This window comes from Lampris incognitus, chromosome 10 (genome assembly GCF_029633865.1).
Source record: "Lampris incognitus isolate fLamInc1 chromosome 10, fLamInc1.hap2, whole genome shotgun sequence".
NCBI classification, from domain to species: domain Eukaryota; kingdom Metazoa; phylum Chordata; class Actinopteri; order Lampriformes; family Lampridae; genus Lampris; species Lampris incognitus.
The window spans coordinates 51,664,480-51,683,418 of NC_079220.1; the positions used below are offsets into that span (position 1 = coordinate 51,664,480).

Sequence of the window (18,939 nt, forward strand, 5' to 3'; positions counted from 1 at the left end):
ATGATCAAGAACTTTTCATGGCTGCGGTGATTAAAACCCTTTGGAAAACGTTTGTCCTCGCTATCGCTGCTCCCTCTCTTAATTCACTCTCGAGCTCACTCGACGACTGCTGCGCGCTGTCGCTGCACACGTGCGCAGAGTTGGTTTAGCTCGAGCAGTGACTGCCCATTCGGGTATGAGTGTTCAAAGTAAAAGAGACCATCCATCCATCCAAAAGAGGTATCGATCGTATTTCGCAAATCAGCAAATAATTCACGGCTGATCTCAGCACAAGAGAACTGGAGAAACACTGGGTGAGCCAAAAATGATTGGCTTTATTCACCTCGACGCCATGTTTGTTTAACTAATATCTTGAGGGGGATTAGACGGGGAAGTGCCGCAGACTCCAATGTTAAAACGCCGCCATAAAAATACAAGCTCAAGAGTAGGATTAATCACAGACACAGCTGGAAATCACCTCAGTAGCTACAATAAAACATATCCCATGGCTGAGCCGTTTTCTTGCCGTTTTGATTTTTTATTGCTTTAGAATGCATGAAAGTCATTCGACTACATTCATTGTATATCATGAAAACTGTGACAGTTAAACACATATGAAATCTTTTAATAAGGGCCTTTCCTGGTAAGCAAAAAAGGGGTGGTTTGTCGCCAAGTCGGCGCACAGGAGAAGGGGAGATACGCCAGGCGAAGATCTGCACTCTACTGGGTGCTCTTCTAGTCTTTTATTTTTGTGCCATGTGGTGTGCGTGTGCAATCTGGTTGCTGAGTGATATAAAGGAAGATCTGATGGTGTTGCTGCAATAGCTGCCATAGTGCACAGTTGGTATGTGTTGTGGTTGTTGGAAGATCAGCTGTCTTGTTGGTGTTGATCCATCCATCCATTATCTGTCCATCCATCCATCCATTATCCAAACCGCTTATCCTGCTGCCAGGGTCGCGGGGATGCTGGAGCCTATCCCAGCAGTCATAGGGTGGCAGGCGGAGAGACACCATGGACAGGCTGCCAGGCCATCACAGGGCCGACACACACATTCAGTGGTGCATAGAGTATTGATAGTGTATTTTTTATGTGGCTGTGTTGGCTGTATCTGCACCCATATCAACCGATCAATCGACCAAGTTGCATTTTTCTAGCTGCAACAGCCACTCAAAGCGCATTACAATTAATTCACACACACACACACACACACACACACACACACACACACACACACACACACACACACACACACACACACACACACACACCTACCATTATTGCCGCCTTGCCACAAGATGGCGATAATCGCCTTCTTGTGGCAAGACGGCAACAATGCACATGACATGATATTTTAGAATCAGCTGAAACTACACAACTCTGCCTTGCCACCTCCACAATCAAAACTAGAATTATGAAGAATGACGTGTGTGTGTGTATGTGTGCATATGAGAAGTGTGTGTGTGTGTGTGTGTGGGGGGGGGGGATACAGCTCATTACTGAAGACCCTGACTGAAGCCACATGGTACACTACTTTGTCTAACATAATCCTAGCAGAAGGAAGCTGCTCTAACTCACGGACACGTCTCTCTAGTAGAGACAACCTATCTGTAACTGTCGAACAGTCACCACACACCGTTGCTTTAACGAACGAGGCTGCTTTGACGGCAAATGCAATAATGCTAACTGCTATGAACTGCTACGCTAAGCTCAAAGCTAGTAAACAGACTAGGAACAACAGGCTGCCCACTAACACAGGAGTTTTAAGTAATAACTCATAACAAAAGTTATGAGTGAGCTGATTAAATGTTATGTTGTTATCGTCAATCGGTTCGGACTTCTGACCTTGACTAAAAATCAGATGTGGACCTTTGAGTAATAAATTTGAGAACCTTTGTCTTACACTGATTGCACTTAACATGACACGCACTCTTCTTTTCAGCTTGTTTCCTGTTTCTCAGGGGTCGCCACAGTGGATTTTATTGTTTCCATCGGTACCATGTGAGGGCACATCACCAATGGCAGCTGTTGTTAACCTGGGCCTCGACCGATCCGGTATGGCCTTGTCTATCCACATACTGATTTTGCAAAATTTTATGTCGGACGCCTTTCCTGACACAACCACTAACCCTATGGACAAGGGCACAGGTAAAGCACTGGATGCCATCCCAGTATTCATGGACTTGTGCCCATACTTGTCGTCATACTTAACATGAAAAGCACTATTGGCTATTATGTGATTACTCTTTAGTGTTCTATAATGCCTCTTGGCTGACACTGAAATCTATCTGCTATTGCTGACAGTGTCTGCTAAATGACAAAATGTAAATGTGGCAATTTTACTGATTTTGAGAAAACCTCAGACATTCTAAATAACTGGATTCAGTGTTTTTTATTCGGTTGCATTATTTTGTTGTCTAGAACAATATAGTCAAACCTTTTTCCCTAAAACTGTGTGACAGCACACAGCTTGTGATGTGTAGGGTTGAGGGTGAAGCCCACTGCTGGAGTCAGATCGAGTTCATCCTCTGTCATCCCAGGTGGAGGAGTGAAACGAAAGTACTGCAGGAGGGAGGTGAAGAAGAGAAAGAGCTCCATCCTGGCCAGGCTCTCCCCCAGACATGCCCTGCGACCTTAGAGAAGAAGCTTTATGAACATTTAAAATGCACTTGGATGGATTTAGAAAAGATTTTGTCAGAGTCCAGTCAAATAGGAACTAATGTACTGTACCAGCAGAGAAGGGCATGAATGCATCTCTTCTCACAAATTTTCCATTCTCATCTAAGAAATGTGCCGGGTTGAATGAGTGAGGGCTCTCCCATTCACTTTCATCATTAAGGACAGACATCAGCAAAGGATAGACAGGTGTCCCCTGCCATTACAAATAGAAGAGGTTGATTAAGTACAAAGACTAGTCAACATATGGAAGACATTCTGACATGGCAAAAAATATAAGGACATATATATTTCTAAAAGCAACGTTCATTCAATTTCAACATTATCATTTTTCTAAAATACATTATTCAGCGTTTAATGTATTAGGGTCACAGTGTCTGACCTTCTTGATAAAGTAACCCTGGAAGGTGACATCTTGGCTGGTGATGTGAGGAATAGCGATGGGGGCGATGTTGGCATGTCTCTGAGTCTCATGAATGACGGCATCAGTAAAGGGCAGGTTCTTCCTGTCCTCTACCCCAACCTGACGACCTCCTGTTACCCTGCTCAGCTCCTCCTGGACCTGGTCTGGTGACACAATTCAGAAATGCAATACAGAAGACTGAGAAACATCAGCTGCATTTTCCTCTACAATATAACATTTAAAAAAAAAAGAAAATGCAGCCGCTCTGGTGGCCGAGCGGAATAAACCGCCGTTGTTGCAGTTTGCTCGTCATGTGGCTGGGAGGTTCGTATCCCAGACTCGCCATAACCGGTCACGGCCAGAGCGTCCACGGGATAAGGCATTCATTAGGCCACCCTTACCCGAGGGATAGTGGGTGTAGATCGGTGGTGTTCGGGCACTCGTCGTTCTCCAGCGACCCCTCTGGCCCATCCGGGAGCCTGCAGCCAAGCAACCGATAGCATTCTCCCTACGTCTCCTTCGCGGCCTGAAAGTAATGCAATCCATGCGAGGCTTCAGCGTGTAAAATAGCGAGAGCAGTCGACACGAGTTTGAAGAAAGCTGGTGTTACGATCTCCTTCCTGTGGAAACGTGAGCCAGGGGAGTTATTCGACAAGAGTTCCGGCCATATGCCATTGGGTTAATCGGGCGGGACAAGGGGAAATCTAGAAATAAATTTATATAAAAATGCAAATGCAGTCCAAAATTAGCCTGAAAACAATCAGTTCCATTTACATGAAGCTACTGAGGTTAGAAGTTGAAACTACCAGCAAATACTGAATATGAAACTAATTTCTCTGTGGTTTTACAAATCATGTGCTGGGATAAACTTGAACTTTTAAGTATGCAGAAAGCTATAATAGGCTACTGCTGAAAATTTTAAGGTGGCGCAGTGGTTAGCGCATTTGCCTCACAGCAAGAAGGTCCTGGGTTCGAGCCCCGGGGTAGTCCAACCTTGGGGGTCATTCTGGGTCGTCCTCTTTGTGGAGTTTGCATGTTCTCCCCGTGTCTGCGTGGGTTTCCTCCGGAGACTCCGGTTTCCTCCCACAGTCGGAAGACATGTAGGTCAGGTGAATTGACCCTTCGCTAAGCCCCGCCCTAGAACAGCCACTGTCCAATCCTACCTTACTAACCGTTACTAAGCAGCGGAGGTCTGGCAAGCTATCGAGGAAATGCCGAAGCTGTGCGCTTACGGTACCTGCAAATCAGACAGCAGATATCCTAAAATTTGGAGGGTGGGGTCGTATTTTGGGCTTTTCCTAAAGCTAAAACACAAGAGGAAAAATGTCGACTGTGGATCAAACAGTGTGGAAGACCTCACTCACAGCTGAATCCATCGAGGATAAACAAAAACACATTTGTTTGCTCCAAGATAAGCTTGCTAACGTTAGCTAGCCTAGCTAGCTCGGTTAGCTATCTAGTACTAACAATGCTCGTTACATTTTAGTCCGGTTCCACCAAACCTTATACCTAACTTTGTATGTTATGAGTTATGTTATCATCTCAGTGCCCCAAACTCTTCCATCATCTCAATCAGCAACATCTTTTCAAATGTAGAGAAGTTGCTAGCTAAATGTCAGTTGCTAACTAAATGTCTGCTTAAAATACAACTTAAAATACAACTACCAATATTGTCTTACCCTGCTGTACACGAGCATTGTTGTTCATTTATCAACTTGTCCTTAACGTGAATAGTTAAGACGTGGGGTGCCTGGGTCTTATACTGGGACCTGTAGGCTTTAGCCTCGATTTTGATTTCCCCTTCATTCACACGCTGACAAATTACATCATGAATGTAGCTTTCAAATGCATATTGCAAGCCTTTCCGTCTACTTCTCTCTGATATATCCTTGCCTTTCCAGAAATTGGATGTCAATTCACCTGAAATATCTGTCACTGACATGACAGTAAACGCCATGTTTAAATTTCGCGGACGGACGATAGCTTGCCAGGCGTAGCAACAGTAACCAAGGGGGCGGGGCTTAGCGAAGGGTCAATTGGCCATCCTAAATTGTCCCTACGTATGAATGTGTGTGTGTGTGTGTGTGTGTGTGTGTGTGAGCCCTGTGATGGCCTGGTAGCCTGTCCAGGGTGTCTCCCCACCTGCCACCCAATGACTGCTGGAATAGGCTCCAGCATCCCCACAACCCTGAGAGCAGGATAAGTGCTTCAGATAATGGATGGATGGATGGATGGCTAAAAAGTGGGCAAAGGGCTGAGAGAGGTGGATGTGTAAGGCAGGAGCATGGGCAGGAGTAGTTGTGGAGATCTGCAAGGTGGGCGAAATGGCGACTGCTTACCCAGCCGTGGCACGAGCCCAGCCCAACCTACCTAGTTGTCAAGTGCTACTTCTACAGCCGTCAAAAGCACAAGTCCGGACCATTGCGCCAAAACTGAAAGTGATGAAATAATATAACTATAGCAAACTGCAAATTGAGAGAACTTCAAAAGGTTGGTAGAAAATGTAAGAAAGGTGCAAGGTTAGTGAGTAAACCCCTGTATATATTTGAAAGTATGCAGGGTTTCACAGACTCATTCTCAAGGGTGGGGCTGAGTGAGGTTGGTTGCCCACCTCTGATTACAGGGCGTTAACATTCTTTTCTCTTTTTTTTCATTACATGGATAAGTCCCAACCAGTCGACTCTACGTCAGTATTGGCCTTGCAAGGGTCAGGGCTGGTTTAAAACAGTAGATGGCATGTTGAGCCATTTTCAAACCATGAAATACTGATTTTATAGATTTGGTAAGAAATATCAATATTAACACCAGCATTGATGTGTTTCATGACCGTACAATCATACCATTCAGTTTACAGCTCAAAAAACACGTTTAAGTGTTTAGTACCTCTTTAAACAGTGAAACTGTACATGAAGTTGTGTAATCAAACTTGACGAGTTGAACAAAAATGGCCACAAGTGGCTGGATAGAAAGGGCAATGGGGGTGCCGCGCGACTTCATTGCTTGCAGTGGCCAGTGTGACTCTGCCATTACAAAAAGCGATAAATTCTCAAGGTTTCATCGCCACATCACCGTCGACCTCTTGACCACGCAATTTGTGGGTGTTTCCGTGTCTTGCTGACAGGTTAACTACCGAACACAGTGGCAAGCGAAGAATTCCCCCTACTCAACTGCCTGTGGGCGTTTCCCAGTTTTACTGACTAGTTCATTCAATCATTCATCATCAGCCGCTTCTCCGGGATCGAGTCGCAGTGGCAGCAAGCTAAGTAGGGCACTCCAGATGTCCCTCTCCCCAGCAATGCCCTCCAGCTCCTCCTGGGGGATCCCAAGACGTTCCCAGGCCAAATTAGACATGTAGTCCCTACAGCAAGTTCTGAGTCTACCCTGGGGTCTCCTCCCAGTTGACTGTGCCCAGTAAACCTCCAAAGGAAGGAGCCCAGGAGGCATCCTAATTAGATGCCCAAACCACCTCAACTGGCTCCTTTCCGAGCTCCCTCTGGATGTCCGAGCTCCTCACCCTATCTCTACGGCTGAGTCTAGACACCCTACGGAGGAAACTCATTTCAGCCGCTTGTATGCGCAATCTCATCCTTTCAGTCACTACCCAAAGCTCATGACCATAGGTGGGGGTTGGAACACAAATTGACTGGTAAATTGAGAGCTTTGCCTTCCGGCTCAGCTCCTTCTTCACCACAATGGCTTCACCATAACTGACTACTTAACTACCGAAAAAGTTATGTTGTATTTATGTTGTGTTCAGGACCAGACCATTATTCCTCCTCCACCAAACTTTACTGTTGGCACTATGCATTCGGGTAGGTAGCGTTCTCCTGGCCTCCACCAAACCCAGATTGATCTGTCAGACTGCCAGATAGTGAAGAGTGATTTATAATTCCAGAGAACACATTTCCAGTCATGGGCGGTGTGATTTACACCACTGCAACTGATGCTTGGCATTGCACATGATAATCTTAGGCTTATGCGCAGCTGTTCAACAATGGAAACCCATTTCATGAAACTCCCGACAACAGTTGTGCTGACGTTGCTTCCAGAGGCAATTTGGAACTCGGTCGTGAGTTTTGCAACTGAAGTAGTTTTTACGCACTATGTTTCAATACTCGGCGGTCCCGTTCTGTGAGCTTGTGTGGTCGTCCACTATGTGGCTGAGCTGTTTTTGCTTCGTATCAACGTCACAACAACAGACTTACTGTTGACCAGGGCAGATCTAGCAGGGCAGAAATTTGACCAACTGACTTGTTGGAAAGGTGGCGTCCTATGATAGAGACATGTTATAAGTCACTGAGCGCTTCAGTATGACCCATTTCCAGCAGGTAATAACTTTTAAGTCTTCAAATGTCCACTGGACAAACTGAACAGACTTTTTTACCGACTTTAATTGAACATTTTAAGAAAAGTCTTGTCGAGCACTTGATCGGTACAGCCATGTGCGGACTACAACGAAGACGCCAAAGGGGTAAGCAAGCCGCAGCGCTAGTTAAACTGCGACAGTGGGGATGTAGACCCGCGCTCCTGTCAATCAACCTGGTGAATGTCTGCTCTCTTGCCAATAAGATGGACGAACTGCTACTCCTAAACAGAAAAAACACAAGACTTTTCCAGATTTGCTGCCCCATGCCTCACTGAAACCTGGCTTAGTGAGCATATCACAGACAGTACACTTCATCTGCCGCAGTTCCAACTGCTCTTGGCGGACCGTGATACGGCGCTATGGGGGAAAAAAGGAGGTGGCGGCATATGCTTCTAAATAAACGAAGGTTGGTGTACGGATGTGTTGAAAAAAATCATGCAGCCCTCACTTAGAAACCTTTTTCATTCACCATGGGAATTTTCATTTATTCTGGTCGATGTCTACATCCCACCCCAGGCCTGTGTTAAAGAGGAGTTAATACGCCTGGCTGATAAATTTACAAAAAAGGAGTGCAACTATCCAGACTCTCTACCCATTATTCTTGGGGAGTTTAACAGAGCAAACCTCAGCCATGAACTGCCAAAATACAGACAGCATGTTAAATGTCCCACCAGAGACATAAATACTCTTGATCACTAATAAACAATATTAAAGCACGCCTATTGCTCTGTCCCCCGTGCAGCCCTGGGCCTCTCTGATCACTGTCTGATTCATCTTATTCCAACCTACAGGCAGAAACTAAAATCTGCAAATCCTGAAGGTGAAACGGTGAGGACATGGACCAATGAGTCAAACTGGAGCTCCAGGCCTGCCTCAAATGCACTGACTGGAGTGTTTTTGAGGCTGCATCTACAGACCTGGACGAACTTACTGACATTGTGAAATCCTACATTAGCTTTTGTGAAGACATACGTGTGCCCACCAAAACCTTCTGTACCTTTAAAAACAATAAGCCCTGGTTCTCAGCTAAACTCAGGCAGCTTCGTCAGGCCAAACAGGAAGCCTAAATGAGTGGCGATAGGATCCGGTGTAACAAAGCCAGAAATATACTCACAAATGAGATCAGAGTGGCAAAAAGGTACTACTCTGAAAAGTTGGAAAACAGGTTTTCTGCCAATGATCCCTCATCAGTCTGGAGCAGTTTGAAAGACATCACAGACTACAGGAGACCATCCTCCCACACTGCAAGGAACCATCAACTGGCTGACGACCTAAATGGGTTTTACTGCAGGTTTGAAAAGCAAACTTTCACACCCCTCCCCCTCTATGATCACAATACACAACCAACTGCAGTCCCTGCCAACCACTCCCCCCTCCCCACCAAAACTCCGCCCGCACTCAAAATCTGTGTCGAGGACATGCGCCAGCTCTTCCAGAGACAGAAGACCAGGGAGGTACCAGGCGTAGATGGCATGTCACCCTGCCGTCTTAAAGCCTGTGCTGACCAGCTGGCCCCCGTTTTCACACTGATTTTCAAAAGATCACTGGAGCTGTGTCAAGTCCCCTCCTGCTTCAAGAGCTCCACTATCATCCCGGACCCCAAGAAACCCTGTTTCACAGGATTAAATGACTACAGGCCAATTGCCCTAATGTCTGTGGACATGAAATTCTTTGAGAGAATGGTGTTGGCCCACTTGAAGGAAATCATACGCCCGCTGCTTGACCCCCTGCAGTTTGCCTACCGAGCAAGCAGGTCAGTAGATGATGCAGTCAACATGGGATTGCACTACATCTTCTAACGCCTCGACTCCCGGGGAGATAGGCATGGGGTTTGTGGACTTCCGCTCAGTGTTCAACACCATCGTCACAGATATCCTCCACTCCAAACTCACTCAGTTCACTGTACCAGCCCCCATCTGCCAGGGGATTAAAAACTTCCTGACAGACAAGAGGCAGCTGGTCAGGCTGGGGAAAAATCACATCCAGCACCCAGACAATCAGCACTGGCACCCCCCAGGGATATGTGCTCTCCCCTCTACTCTTCTCCCTCTACACAAATGACTGCGCCTCAGGTGACCTGTCTGTTAAACTCCTGAAGTCTAAGGTGGGCATCCAACATTGACAAAATCGTCAAAAAGGCCCAGCAGAGGATAGTATCTCCGCCAGCTCAAAAAATTCAACCTGCCTGAGGAACTGTTGATTCAGTTCTACACTGCAATAATTCAGTTTTTCCTCTGCACATCCATCACTGTCTGGTTCGGATCGGCCACCAAACAGGACAAAGACAGACTACAATGGACAGTTAGGTCTTCAGAGAAAATCACTGGTGCCAACCTGCCCTCCATTCAGGACATATACACCTCCAGACTCAGGAAATGGGCAGGAAACATCACTGCAGATCCATCGCACTCTGGTCAAAACCTGTTCCAACTTCTCCCATCTGGCAGGTGCATACCTCAAAACAACCAGATATTAAAAAAGTTTCTTTCCGCGGGCTGTCATTCAAATTAACGCTTAACACTGTCAATAAATCCAACCATTTTGTATATACTGGACTGTACATTGTTCATACTGGTACACTCGGTCATGTCCATCTACCTCAGGCATATATGCAAGTAACCTGCTAACATTTATTTCAGCATCTCTGATATATTCTCTGCACCATTGCACCTTATCACCTCTTATTTCCCCTGTCTCTAGTCAATCCTTGCGTATATATCTGAAGTAGGGGTGGGAATCAGAGTAACTCACGATACGATACTCTCATGATACGTTGCCCATGATAACGATAGTATCATGATACAGCGATACTCGATACATTGCAAGACAATCATCAACAATACATCACGATATCTGTGTAACTGAAGAAGAAAGAATACCCCTAAAAAGGCAAAAAGCAGGAATTGTGTATTCACTGCATTGTGGTGTCAGTTTCACAGAATCTGACAAATGAGATGAAACAATTTACAACAAAGTGCATAGAATATTAGCTTAGTGCCTCTTTAACACACACACACACACACACACACTCTGACTGCGACTTGTCCATGTCCATGTGTGTCATCAGTAAAATAGTCATAAACTGGTAAAAGGTAAAAGTCACTGACCTCTCCGCATGTCACTGGCTGTATGGCCGCAGGTCCTTGCAAATAAACCCAGCGATAGACTTAGTAATACTGGTAGCCCTCGGGGATGTAAAAGGAAGCTTTGCTTTAAACATCGTATTTATTGCAGGCTGACTTCCAGTTGTGGTCACGTTAGCCGTTTTCTCCACGACGAGATCAGGATGATGACAAATAAGGTAGCTATGCATGTTTGTGGTGTTGCCCGTGTACTTAACTTTCATGAGACAGTTCTGGCATATCGTGTAGTCTGTATCAATTTTGTTTGTTCCATCAGTATTGTAAAAGCTGAAGTGGGCCCAGACTTGCGACTTGAAAGATGACAGTGCCACTATGATTTGCCTTCGCCTGCTGTCCACGCTGTCGGCCATTTTCCACCTATCCGTTTCTTCTTCTTCTTCACCACAAGTTTATCCTCATTCATTTGATAAGTGCCACCACAAGGAGTCATAGTGACTCAACCATAGTAACTCTGGTAAGTCATATTGGCGGGGGAATCTGTTTAGAGTGCCCGCATATTTTAATAAGAAATATCGATATTTGACGCCAGCGTATCGATAATGTGTCACAAGAGTAAGTAATACAATATATTCCCGTATCGATATTTTGTCCCACCCCTAATCTGAAGATTGTTGTGTTGCTGTGTTGTTATTCTATGTTAAGTACACTGAGAGAGCCATGAAACCAGAGTCAAATTCCATGTTTGTGCAAACCTACATGGCCAATAAACATGATTCTGATTCTGATTATACTTCCAATGTTTGTCAATAGCATGGCTGTGTGCTTGATTTTATACATCTACCAGCAATGGATGTGGCTGAAATAATCAATTCCACTCATTAGACGGGCTGCATCCACATACTTTTGGCCATATAGTGTATATCTAAAACTGTCTGCTCTCAGGCAGGAGTTGTACAATATAATGTATCTCAGGTTAAGTGTTATTTACTTTGGTAGTTACTTTTCTCTGCCTCTCCATTTCAGGCTCTCATTGTGACAATAGCAAGTACAAAAAAAATTGTAAGCCTCAGGTGAATGTTCTAGCTTTCAGTTTTTGAAATCTTTTTTTTTACAATCTGTTTATTGAGTTTTGCAATTTTTTTTAAACAATACAACCAAACAATCAAACATATGCATTCCCTCCCTCTTCCCTTATCTCCCGCTATTCCATCTCCAGGGCAGAGAAACAGCAAAAAAATAAAAATGAAAAATTGTCGTACTGGTGACAATCATAACAAAGACAGAAAATCATACAAAGTCATGCCATTACAGTAACAACAGGGTTCCTGCAGTACATGCATGGACACCTAAAGAAAAAAAAAAAGAAAAAAAAACAACACAAAAAAAACAACAACACAAAACAAACAACAACACTGTGTGTGCATGTGTGTGTATGTATGCAGAACACTCTATCTAACCTTCTGTGGCTTTAGCTATCCTCATCCTCTGGATCAACTACTAAGGTCTTTATATATAGTCCAGAAAAGGTGACCATGTTTTTTCAAAGTTTCTCATTGAATCTTTCAGGGAAAATCTAATCTTCTCTAATTTGATATGGATCAAAGATGATACACATCTTTGATCCATCTATTGTGGGTAGGTGGCAATACATGTTTCCATTTCAACAGTATTAGACGTCTAGCTAAAAGAGAGGCGAAAGACATAATTTTATTGAGATACAGCGGAGTGTTAGTCCTAGGGGGAATGCCAAACAGGGCCGTAAGAGGATCAGGTGGAACGTCCACACCAGATATATCTCCAAAGGATTTAAAAATGTCTGTCCAAAATTCAAATAAGCGAGGGCCGGTCGAAAACATGTGAAGCAGGTCTGCAGGTGATTGTCCACAACGGTATATGCATCACTTAAACCAGGAAATATCCTTGCTAGTCTAACATTAGTATAATGAATGCGATGCAAGATCTTACATTGTATTAGACTATGTATAGCACATATTGAGGCGGTGTGAACTAGCCCCAGCACAGTGTCCCAAGTCCCATCCGTCAGCTCCACACCCAAATCCTGCTCCCAAGCAACTTTAAGAAGGTTATGCGTCTCGGACTTAATGGAATCTATTTCAGTATATATAGTTGTAATTAGGCTCTTTACATTGGGGTTCAACGAGAGAATGGAATCAATTTCAGAATGAGTAGGATGGTTTGGAAATTCTGGCAATTGCTTTTGTAAGAAATGTCTAACCTGGAAATAGTGAAATAGATGAGACCTACGCAAGTTGAATCTTTCAGACGGGTCTGAAAATTATGAGAAAGTCCCTTTGCTGTACAGATCTTTGACAGTTTTGATTCCCTTGTCAACCCAGGTTTGGAAGGTGAGATCAATACACGATGGTTTAAACAAGTTGTTATGACATATTGGGGAATGAGAGGATGGTCTGTTAAAACCAAAGTGCCTCCTGAATTGCGTCCAAATCTTGACAGTGTGCATAACGGTGGGCATAGAGCTGACAACAGAGACAAGCAGTAAGCCTGAACATATTAAAGAATAAAGAGACTGCTGGGAAGAGAACACCTCCATTTTTGCCCAAAGAGGAGTGTTCCCTAGGTTGGGCCAGTAGAGAAGTTTCTGAATATTACATGCCCAATAGTAATTAAGAAAATTCAGAACTTGGTGTATGAGTTATGTCAAGCAATCGCCCTGTGTTGAAGAACGTTTTCGAAATTTTTAAACCAGAAAATCAGTTTTGTTTGCTTATTGATGTGTATTCAAATAAGCAGCTGATTGATGAACAATTGACTGTTTATGTCAAGCAATCGCCCTGTGTTGAAGAACGTTTTCGAAATTTTTAAACCAGAAAATCAGTTTTGTTTGCTTATTGATGTGTATTCAAATGAGCAGCTGATTGATGAACAATTGACTGTGATTACAGTTACTCCTTGTAAATATAATAGTAAATATATAATATAAACCTTTCTTGCAAACAATGTTTGATTTTTTTTTTTACTCATACATGGAGAGAAATTGTATTCAGACACATTTTAGAGCATCCCTCCTTCTCATCTGTTTCTAATGGGTCCCATGACCATTTAATGTTCTTCCATCTTAAGAAATGCAAATTTTTCTCATGATATCACTTAAATTCCTTACCCTGTATATGTGGATATTTGGCCATTAGCAGCAGACCCCATCTCAATGTAGTTCCTGTTGTATCAGTGCCAGCAGCAAAAAGGTTGGCAACTGTGAATATGAGGTTCTCCTCATGGTAGTGAGAGTCCAGGACTCCTGAATTCTAAATGGAAGTAAACACATATTGTTGTCAACAGACAAAGTATGACCCATTGTTTTACTTTTAGTATTAGAGACAATAAAGGAAGTTGTCATACCTCCTCTTTTTGTTTACGGATCAGAAAGGAATCCACAATTCCCCTGCACATGTGGGGATTCAGTGTCTCTTTCAGATGCCTGATTAAACCCCTAATTTCTCTTATATTCATTTTGATATTTTTCATCATCATCCTCCAGCTCTTTACCCAATTGTCCAGCCAGGGAAAAACATTGTACAGCTGTTGCACAAAAGTAAAGATAACAAAAGCTCATGATCAATAATAAAACAAACATAACACTATCATGATGTAAATTACTGTAATATCTACTTTTGAGATTCTTATTATCAACATATGATATCACAATCATACTGCAGAGTCCATGTGTTAAAATTCCTTGAATAAAAAAAGCAGAAAAAAGTACAGTGCAACAGAAATGTTTCTCTTCAAGTAGTTATACCAATGATAATAGAAAAGTTTTTGCTCAAAATAATAAATTATGTCAATTTCAATATCAATCCTCCAATGGAATCTCTGTGTAAGAAGAAATTCATATTTTTCTTTCACTTAATCAAGTCAGTTTGCAAGCATTAAGCTTACCTGGATTGCTGCTGTGCCCATTATACGAATTGTCTCACTGACCCTGTCCACCATGGCTTGGAATTGCGGGTCATTGTATTCAAATCTGCTACCATATACGATGGATGAGATAATATTGGAAGAAGCATAATTCACTGGACGTTTTGTGTCAAATGCTTTGCCTGTTAAAAGAGGCACTGATGATGAATAAATGCATAAAGAATTACAGCATGCACAAACAAAAGACTGTGTTGAATTCCAATACCCCATACCCTCATATTTCTCAAATTCTTGGATCAGATATTGGCATTCTTGTATGATTTTCTCCTCAGCTGCCTTCTTGCCCATTCCAAAGTCTCTCAGGTTAGTCAGGGCAAAACGTCTCATTTCTTTCCATGAATCTCCATTGGCAAATAGAATTCCTGTTAAATTCAATGCCCATGTAAAAATAATTATTAATGTTAATATTTTTTTATTTATTGATGTTGTGTTTACACATTTCTTCATCACCCCTCCTTATATGGTCTTGAATACAAGTGATTTTTTTTAAATTTTTTATACCATGTCCTTGACTGATGTCCATAGCAGCTGGGGTCAATTCTCTCTCCCCAAATTCTTCTGCTTGGTTGATTAGTGCCTGCTTGACTGTCGTGTATCCTGCTAGGACCACCACTTTCTTCGGTCCAAAGTACACAGTGAATACAGATCCATATTTCTTTGAGAACTGTTAGAATCAGATAAGCAACAATGTACACAATCAGTATAGAGTAGGGCTATATGTATTTCACAAATGATTTAAATATAAACGTTAGAATAAAGCAATGCACATGGGTTCTATGAACATTACATGTTAAATACAACATTTTGAAGAGATGTCCATCTTGCCATACGCAATTAAAGGGTTAATCTAACAAATGTAATTTCTCCTAGGCTATGAACTATATTATACATGACAGAAAACACTCAAAAAATGAAAACTGGCTAGAACAACACAAAGCATTTGATGGTAAACAATAATCTTTTATCACATCCTTTGTAAATATCTACCAGCTTAAAACAGCATGCTGGTAATAATAGTATAATAGTAAGTGTAATCTTTTCTCAACGAAGGTCTGTTTCATGATATAGTGCAACATTTTGCATAGTCCATCGAACACAGACATGCCCAGCACATCAAAAATTAAACTTACCTTGCAAAGGGTATTATAGGGCTTGTGGAGATCCAGCTGCAGGATGTTACCAAGCAGGGGCAGTGGCCTGGGTCCTGGAGGCTCTTTCCCACATTCTTGATTGTGGGAAGAAAAGAAGTAAACAAGCAGCAGGACCAAAGCTGTCCCCAACATGGTGGTGGGACTAGGGGAGAAGAAAAAGACAAAATCCTTTGCAGACATTCTTCTCTTACTTTATTCCTCTGGTTGAACTTAAGTAATGACTGGAGAATTTTGTTGGTGCTCACAGGCTCATCACCATGGCACATCACATGCCACAATAAAGACCTGTACACATCCTGTGGGAATTATGCTGTGAGCAACAGTGCAAACACAGACTCAAAGGTGGGGCATAGTACAGCTTGTCTTGAAAGGCTTTAAAGAAAGAAAAACAACATCAAATGTATATGGAATGTGTTGAATAGTATTAGAAACGGATCTAGAAGCCCAAGCTGCCCTCAATATTTTACAGATTATAATAAGACTATAAATAACATTCAATTCAATGTATTGTCATTAAAAACAATATGTAGATACATGTTAAAAATGAAATATGGGCTGTGGCTTTGCCCAACAGTGAAAGACAGACATAGACAAACACAGTACTAAGACATAGACAAACACAGTAGTAAGATATACACACATGAAGACCAAAACCTAAAAGTAAGTTAAAAAAGAGCACGAGTACAAAATATTTAAAATATCCACAGACATTCAGTGGGCAGCCAGGTTCAGGTGGGCAACAGCTTGGGGAAAGAAGCTGTTTTTGTGCCTGGTAGTGCAGGCTCTGAGGCTCCTGTAGTGCCTCCCAGAGTGCAGGGGGGACAACAGTCCATGGTTGGGGTGGGTGGGATCTCTGCTGATGCTGAGACCCTTTCGAAGGCAGCGTTTGTGATAAATGTCTTTTATGGGCAACTTCCGGTTATGGCGAGGGACTAGGAGGTTGCAAATCTCAAGCTCTGCAGCTAGCGTGTAAATTAATCCTACAATACTAACCCGAATATTGTCCAAAGTCACGCAATACGTGTATAAGAGTACCCAGAACTAAAATGTCAGGGGAAAACCCGAAAGAAAAGGCAGGGAAAGAGAAAGAGAAGGAGAAAAGGAAATCGTGACACGAGGAAGGGGCTGAGAAGGCTAGCGACGCCATGCAGGTTGAAAATATGGCTAACGAAGAAGACGACCACGAGGAAGAAGATGACGAAATGTTAGACACAGATAAGAATAGCAACCAAGATATCATGAAAGCCATACAGTCTTTGAAAAGTGGACTTTACAAGAAAATTGATGGAGTGCAAGCGACAATTGCGGATGTAAAGAAACAAATACAGGAATGCACGGGTCGCATGGAACAGGCCAAACAACGGATTTCTGACATGGAGGACGACGTTAAGAAGCTAACACCCCGAGTTAGCACGCTGGAAAGCACCGTCAAAAGCCTTACAGACAAAGTGGATGACTTGGAATGCAGGAGTCGGCGAAATAACGTAAGGTTGGTGGGCCTACCGGAGAAAGAAGAGGGCCAGGTTTGCAAAATAAATGTCTGAGATTACGTCTATCTTTACTTTATCTATCATATGATCGAGGAGGCCTGAAATGTCCAAATATCCAATGGTATTACTGGGCAGCACAATTAAGGTCGATTATGTTTTACTTCTCATCTGGAAGTCCCCCAGCTTGGATTGATCTGGAAGCCTGCTCTGTTAAACCGGGCTTACCATTGCACCTGTATTTGTATTCAGCAGACCGTAAATATCTGAAGAAAAATACAGACAACCCTATAATATTGAACATGATTGATGTTTGGTTCGATGCTTGCAAGTATTTGAATATAAATATGTCCCTGTCACACTTCAGTCCTATTTGGGGTAATGCCAATGTCAAACCAGGGCAAAATGATAGCAGATTTAAATTATGGGCTGAAAAGGGGTTAAGGAAAGTGCAAGACATGTACAGGGAGGAGGATGAAGTATTCATGTCCTTTGAGGAAATATCTACCAAGTATGACATTCCAAGGAATCATTTTTTCAAATGTTTTATATCATCCTGTCAAAGCCATTCATTACACATTCCTACCACTTCTATATTAGATGTTGCAGTCACAAAACACTGTTATGATAAAGGTTTAATTTCAACTATGTATGACTTATTTGTATCTGGATCTGATGAATCATCAGAGACAAAACTGAGATTATGGGAGGGAGATATAGAGGAGGAAATATCTTTAGAAGAATGGAGTGAGGCATGTAAAGAGGCCCAGAGACAGACAGTTAGCAGCAACCTAAAGCTTCTACAGTATAAATGGCTGATGCGTACATATATAACTCCTGTTAAATTGCACAAGTTTAATGACAATATTCCTGGTACCTGTATGAAGTGTAGTGAGGCAAGGGGGATGCTGTTTCACTGTATATGGGAATGTGTGGAAGTGAAAACCTTCTGGCAAGATGTTGTTGATATGATTGATCAAATTTTGTCAAAGAAATTACCATTGAGTCCAAAGCTTTTTATTCTTGGTTTATATCCTGCCATCCAACATTTACATGAGTTCAGAATTATAGATACGTATATATTACAAGCAAAATGTGTAATTGCTCTTAATTGGAAAAGTGTTGATGGACCAAGAATTGGTATGCGGGTTAAAGAAAAGGCTTCAAACACGTCAATGGAAAAGATAATGTATATTGTTAGATGTAAACAAAGTGTTTTTGATAAAATCTGGGGATTGTTTCTGTACTTCTTAAGACATAATACTAATGTTGGTAACTTGCTTCAGCAAGAACAAGCTCTGGGGGAGTAGAACAACTCTATCTGATTGTTTATATGCGTAAAAGCAACTGAAAAAAACCCACACCCTCTAATCAGTCTGTGAAAGAATTTTTTTTTTTTTATTATCTTCTTTAACCCTGCTTTGAATTGTATTACTTGTTATAGGGACGGGGTTATGGGGGGGGGGGTGAAAATGTTTGCTGTACTGTGCTATTACTTGTTTTGATGTAATTTGCAAACAAAATTCCATAAATATATTGCTTGAAAAAAAAAGGTCTTTTATGGCTGGGAGCTGGGTACCGGTGATTTGCTGGGGCGCCCTGACGACCCGCTGCAGAGCTTTCTGGTCTACTGATGTGCAGTTGCTGTATCACACTGAGATGCAGCTGGTCAGGATCCTCTCTATGGTGCAGTGGTAAAAGTTGGTGAGAATTTTGGGGGATAGACGGGTGCTCCTCAGCCACCTCAGGAAATGCAGGCGTTGTTAGGCCTTTTTCACAAGGGCCTGGGTGTTTGATGTCCAGGAAAGGCCCTCGCTGATGTGGACTCTAAGGAATTTA

General features: G+C 42.6%; 1 protein-coding gene across 1 annotated transcript; it reads right to left on the reverse strand.

Annotated features, from left to right (window-relative positions):
* Positions 1 to 2,422: 2,422 nt before the first annotated feature.
* On the reverse strand, positions 2,423 to 15,793 carry LOC130119147 (cytochrome P450 2K1-like). The gene is made up of 9 exons (XM_056287564.1): positions 15,593 to 15,793; positions 14,964 to 15,126; positions 14,675 to 14,824; positions 14,424 to 14,584; positions 13,884 to 14,063; positions 13,648 to 13,789; positions 3,036 to 3,220; positions 2,708 to 2,849; positions 2,423 to 2,610 (listed from the first exon to the last, which is right to left on the reverse strand). The coding sequence occupies exons 1-9, from the start codon at positions 15,791 to 15,793 to the stop codon at positions 2,423 to 2,425; spliced, it is 1,512 nt and encodes a 503-aa protein (XP_056143539.1).
* Between the last annotated feature and the right edge of the window lie 3,146 nt (positions 15,794 to 18,939).

Excerpts from the sequence above, each read along its gene's own strand:
- LOC130119147 (XM_056287564.1), bottom strand. The coding sequence starts at position 15,793 with ATGTCTGCAAAGGATTTTGTCTTTTTCTTCTCCCCTAGTCCCACCACC. Across the intron at positions 14,825-14,963 it reads GGACATCAGTCAAGGACATG|GAATTCTATTTGCCAATGGA; the intron begins GTATAAAAAATT and ends TGAATTTAACAG. Across the intron at positions 3,221-13,647 it reads CAAATATCCACATATACAGG|ACCAGGTCCAGGAGGAGCTG; the intron begins GTAAGGAATTTA and ends TTGTGTCACCAG.